This window comes from Euprymna scolopes, chromosome 2, assembly GCF_053919585.1.
Source record: "Euprymna scolopes isolate OS-2025 chromosome 2, ASM5391958v1, whole genome shotgun sequence".
In the NCBI taxonomy this organism is placed as follows: Eukaryota; Metazoa; Mollusca; class Cephalopoda; order Sepiida; family Sepiolidae; genus Euprymna; species Euprymna scolopes.
Window position 1 is genome coordinate 164,282,170 of NC_136483.1, and position 5,000 is coordinate 164,287,169.

A 5,000-nucleotide genomic window follows, 5' to 3' on the forward strand; every position below is an offset into this window, starting at 1 on the left:
ATACCCAATCCTCATCTAAAAAAAAAAAAAAATCAGAAACGTTATATTTAAATATGTTAAAGAAGTAAATAAAACACAAGATATCTTTACTATATCCATGGCAAAAAAAAACCCATTAATCTACATTTGGTTCATGGAAGAATAATGTACGTGAATTCAGGAATAAAAAGGTTGAATGTTTTAAAAGAAAAAATTAAACGCCCTAACCCTAACCTCTTCTGCTTAGAAATTCGCAAATACTTAAGCAAATAAAGTCTGTAATAGCTCGCATTGACAAAGCAGTAAATAATATAGCTTTTATGTGTAGGAGATATATTCAATGCTTATTGTTAGAATTAGGAATTATAGGTAAGATTTCAAGTACCTATAAATTACGTAATCAGTTTGATAGCATTGTTCTGAATAATAGAATTATTTGTGAAAAATTAGGATTAAAATTCAGGACAAAGACAAAAAAAACTTCCATGTATGTATTGGATACCTAAAATGGACAAGAAATAGTTAGTGCCTAATTTATTGTAGCCTGAAAGATGTCTAATTAAACCTTTTAGGTAAAGCTACATTTAAAGGGTTTAAATTAATTATTAATCAAATAATTTCCACCGGAAAAGTAAATCCCATATTAATATAAACCTATTTTGAGTTGTAAACAATTCGTATTGAGCACAGGAAAAATTAGGTAAAATAAATTTGCGAAAAAGAAAAATACATAGGAACTTGTGATTTCGGTACTTTGTATATAAAAAACACCACACATAATATATACAACGCTTATTGTTAAAAGTAGGAATTATAGGTAAGGTTTCAGATACTTATAAAATAATGAATTTGATAGCATTGTTCTGAATAATAGAATTATTTGTGAAAAATTAGGATTAAAATTGAAGACAAAAAAAACGCGTGTAATTTACCCATTTAAATATTAAAGAAAACTAGCCTCCAAGATGATTCTAAAAATGTAGAACGATTATACCGAGCTTTGTCTAATTACGATAGTAGGGATATCACATGTAAACAGAAACGGCAGAGAATCCGCCATTTCATACGAGGAATTTAGCTTTTGCAGGCGATCGAGGTAAATGCGTAGAGTTCTCAAAATCTAAAGCCTATGGTATGAAAAAAAAAAATGGTAAGACTAAGGTTTCCAAAGGTCGTTTTAAAATACAGTCATCTTATTAAAAAAAAAAAAAACCCCACTATTTTTAAATAGCAAACAAAATATTATATTAATCTTTTTCTTTCTTCTGCAGGTTGAGCCTGAAAGTTTCTACCACGCCTGTAATACAGCCCACTCACCTGAAATCGATATTTGTATTGTAGCCCGATTTTATGTTGATCGTTGCGCAGAAAAGGGTGTGCCGTTGAATATCCCGAAACAATGTTGTAAGTATATCACTTCTATGGAAAACGCGTACATAAGAAATCCACCTCGCAACCCAAACGCCCACGCTGCCACCATTCTTTAATGGGACAAGATAAAGATAGTAAATGAGAAGTTAATAAAATACAAACAGAACTTCATGTAAATTATGTAGTGCTTTCTACATCAGCTTGCGTAATCATCCAACGAACAATCTCATTAATAATCATCCTTGAGTGGTCTCCAGGCCTCGAGTGTTGACCCATTATCTATAATATAAATCTCACCTGTCTGTTTAAATGTATGCATGTATGTATGTATGTATGTATGTATGTCTGCCTAAAACTTTCAACAGAGGCGACGGATTTTCCGGTATCATTTTGAAGCTGGACGTCTCGGACGACAAATATAAGAAAATTAGCCAAAAACATATTCCTTCGCCCTTAACTGGGCAGTTTTCTACAAATAGGGGTCGATTTTTTGCGAGTCATTTTTCAAGCCATCGTATTGGATAGAATGACTTTGCCTAATTTTAATGTTCCGAACTGTCGGTCACGTCATGGAGTAGTGATAAGACGTCAGATTATTTTTTTTTTCACTTTCTTTTCCTCCTTTGCGTCACGGGTTCGAGACTGCCTGCCTACTACCAGTATTTTTTTTTTTTTTTTTTTTTTTTTTTTTGCTCAACACACACACCTCCAAACACTCGGGCAATGCCAGGCATCCAAGCTAGTTATAGAATAAAAATAGATTTCCTGCTCAACAAGGCATGCAGGACTATCTGGCAACCTGCCATTTGCTTACAGGATGTACAGATGTCCACTACAGACCCATCAAAGTACGATAGCAAAGGTAGAGCGTGAAAAGCAGAGTAACAAAAATCGCCATCTCCTATTTGGACAAAAAGAGGAGCTGCAGTGAATACCATCCTGCAAGAGCTTTGCCACGGTCACAGGCCTCGGACGAACAATACCAGCGTCCTTCCGTTTGCATTAGTGCAATGAATCGATCAAAGACAACAACGAGGCTCTTCCGTCACCGAAAGAAGGCTTCCCATCAGGCTCTGAACTTTCCCTGGAAAGAGTGGATAGCATTCAACCGAGCTCCAGCGAAGGTTGCCAAAATACAAAACAACCTACACAAGTGGGGCTATATACAGGATTCTCTATGTCCTTGTAGCACCATTGTACAGACTATAGCACACATCCTCACAGATTGTCCCCTAAGCGAGACATGCTCCGATGTAGACCTGGGGGATGCCTCGGACACTGGCCAACGATTGATCTTGAGAGGGAGTGAAACACTATAAAATTATAATTTAAAAGCAGGCTTGTGGAACTTTCTTTCCCTCTGACTCTTTTCCTCCTACCTATAGCCTTGATCTTTTCGAAACTAAGGCAAGTAAGTATCTGTCTTTACAATAATCATCTTTTTATTCTCGTTAGCTCATTTCATCAAGTGCCTTTATGCTTTGTCTGGAGCGATTTCCATAAATAAAAGAAAAAACAAACAAATGTTATTTGCTTCTGGGATTGAGTTTGCTGTAATTTGATTAAAAATTGTAATCTCTATCTCTACTATCATATAAAAGGAACTTTGTATGAACTCGTTTCCTATGGACTCTAAAATGGCTGACCCGATTTTATGAAATTTCATACGATGGTTCTTCATGTGACTGGCTTAGATAGGTTTTGTATCGGAATGTCTTCGATAAGTATCAACTTTCAAAATAATCCGATGGAACAGGCGATTTTGGCCAAAGTTAACACCTTATACAGCCTAACATCACAAGTGCATTTGAGAAGTTTTATTACCACACAAGCCAAAAGGTCCAACATATAAAATCAACAGTAGGTTCCTTGAATAACAGAGGCGCGTTGGAAATGAATGTTTTTGTTAAAGTCCAATTGCATAATGATACCCGACTTTTCATTTTAAACTTAAATTCAAGCCATTATGCATGAAAAAATAATTGTATAAAATCAACTGTAGGTTCTCTACAGTGTAATGTAGATAAGTGTGTGGACTGTCACTACGAGGATGCATGTGAAGCTTCCCCCCCCCCCCGATGCACCACGATGGGTTCCCAACTAGAGCAGGCAATCAATTTAATTGAAAATTGTCGATTTCACTGATTTCGATGACAATAAAATATGGGAGTGTGAAACATTCGTTGATCATTATACAATCCTAGGCAACGTCGAGTTTTCTGCTAGTATATATCTAGATAAGCTGCAATTTCTCGACCCATCTCCATTTGGTTTGTGGACCTTGAAAAATGTCTGACTAGTTTGAGGCTGTGCACCCAAAAGGCAGACGATCTCGTTTCTCTTCCGCATACATTCTCCCATGACGCCATATCCTCGTTGCAGAAATCATTATCGCTATGTCCGACGAAGGACCTTTTAACATGTTCACTTGACAACCTTGATAAAAATAAAGAAACGCACAAGAAAGAAAAGAGACTAATTTGGGAGAGAGAATTTTTTTTTTTTTTTTTTTTTTTTTTTACTGAGGTGGTGGACTGGTGGACTTATAAACCGAGAAAGGGAAGTTATAAAAGAGTTAATAACTCGCTGGCTGCCGAGATATGTCCTTCAGGTTTATTAGGAATTTATTTTTATAGAGTAACAGTTTTTAACAGGATAAAAATAGAGTTCACTTACTAGATGGCAAATATATAGTCCAAATTAAATCCTTTTCTTTTTCTGGCCTTAATAGTATCCTCCTTTTGAAAAGCATTTTCATCGTATTCTTCTTTAAGCTAACCTCTCCTTTCTTTCATGTTTTAGCATCTCGTGCTTGAAAATAGTACATTCATGAAAGTGAAAAAGTCCTTTTTCCCTCTACTAAAGAAAATTAATCGAATTAACCAGAGAGAACAAGTGAACAATTCTTCACATATTTCCAATAGTCTTCGAGTGGATTAGAAAGGATAAAATCCAGATCCCAGCAGAATTTTCGATTCTTTATTCCATAATTATCCTTTTCGAGACGTCTGTCTGCCGTAATTTAAATTTTCCTCAAATACTATTTGAGTCTGACTATGAAAATCCGGTAATATAATTTTATGCTAAATTTCGATCCCCAATGTTGTTTGTTTGTTTTTATTTGTTTGTTTTGTTGTTGTTTTTTTTTTGTTTTTGTTTGTTTTGTTTTTTTGTTTGTTTTTTTTCATTATTAGCATAAGATTTTTTTCTTTTCTTTTTTTTTCTGAAGTGATGTGCAAGACGAAAATGGGAGAAATGTTCATGCCTGGCGAAGAACGGATTTTCTCGGAGGATTCTCGCAAGAATGAAATCGAACATTCAGCCGACATTGTGTTCGTTATTGAACAAAGGAAAGGCAACGAGAAAATTGTCGGCGATTTAAATCGAATCATTCAAGAACTTGAACAAACGCTTCGAAATGGAGGTAAGTGACGACATCAATTTTGTTGTTTTAACTGTGTGTGTGTGTGTGTGTGTGTGTGTGTGAATGTGAAGTTATGTAATCAGCAACAGATGAAACATTAGTTTCTGCAAATATATTTAACAAAAAAAATAATAATTATAGTAATAATTATTTCAGCCCCTTTAAGAACTCCTGTTCTTATTGTTGAGCACTATAAGTTGATATTAAAGTCGGTCACTTAAGTTCG

General features: G+C 35.0%; 2 protein-coding genes across 2 annotated transcripts in view; one reads left to right on the top strand and one right to left on the bottom strand.

Moving 5' to 3' along the window:
* Positions 1-4,108, bottom strand: part of LOC145298432 (hydroxymethylglutaryl-CoA synthase 1-like) — a 413,120-nt gene extending 409,012 nt beyond the window's left edge. The window contains exon 1 of the mRNA XM_080144321.1: positions 4,027-4,108. The gene's annotated coding sequence lies outside the window, so the exon portion shown is untranslated. The remainder of the gene's footprint in view (positions 1-4,026) is intronic.
* LOC145298416 (apolipophorins-like) overlaps positions 1-5,000 on the top strand; it is a gene marked incomplete in the record, with an annotated part of 149,305 nt that overhangs the window by 122,117 nt on the left and 22,188 nt on the right. The window contains 2 exon segments of the mRNA XM_080144316.1: positions 1,251-1,383; positions 4,580-4,774. Of these exon segments, the coding sequence (XP_080000442.1) occupies positions 1,251-1,383; positions 4,580-4,774 (328 nt within the window).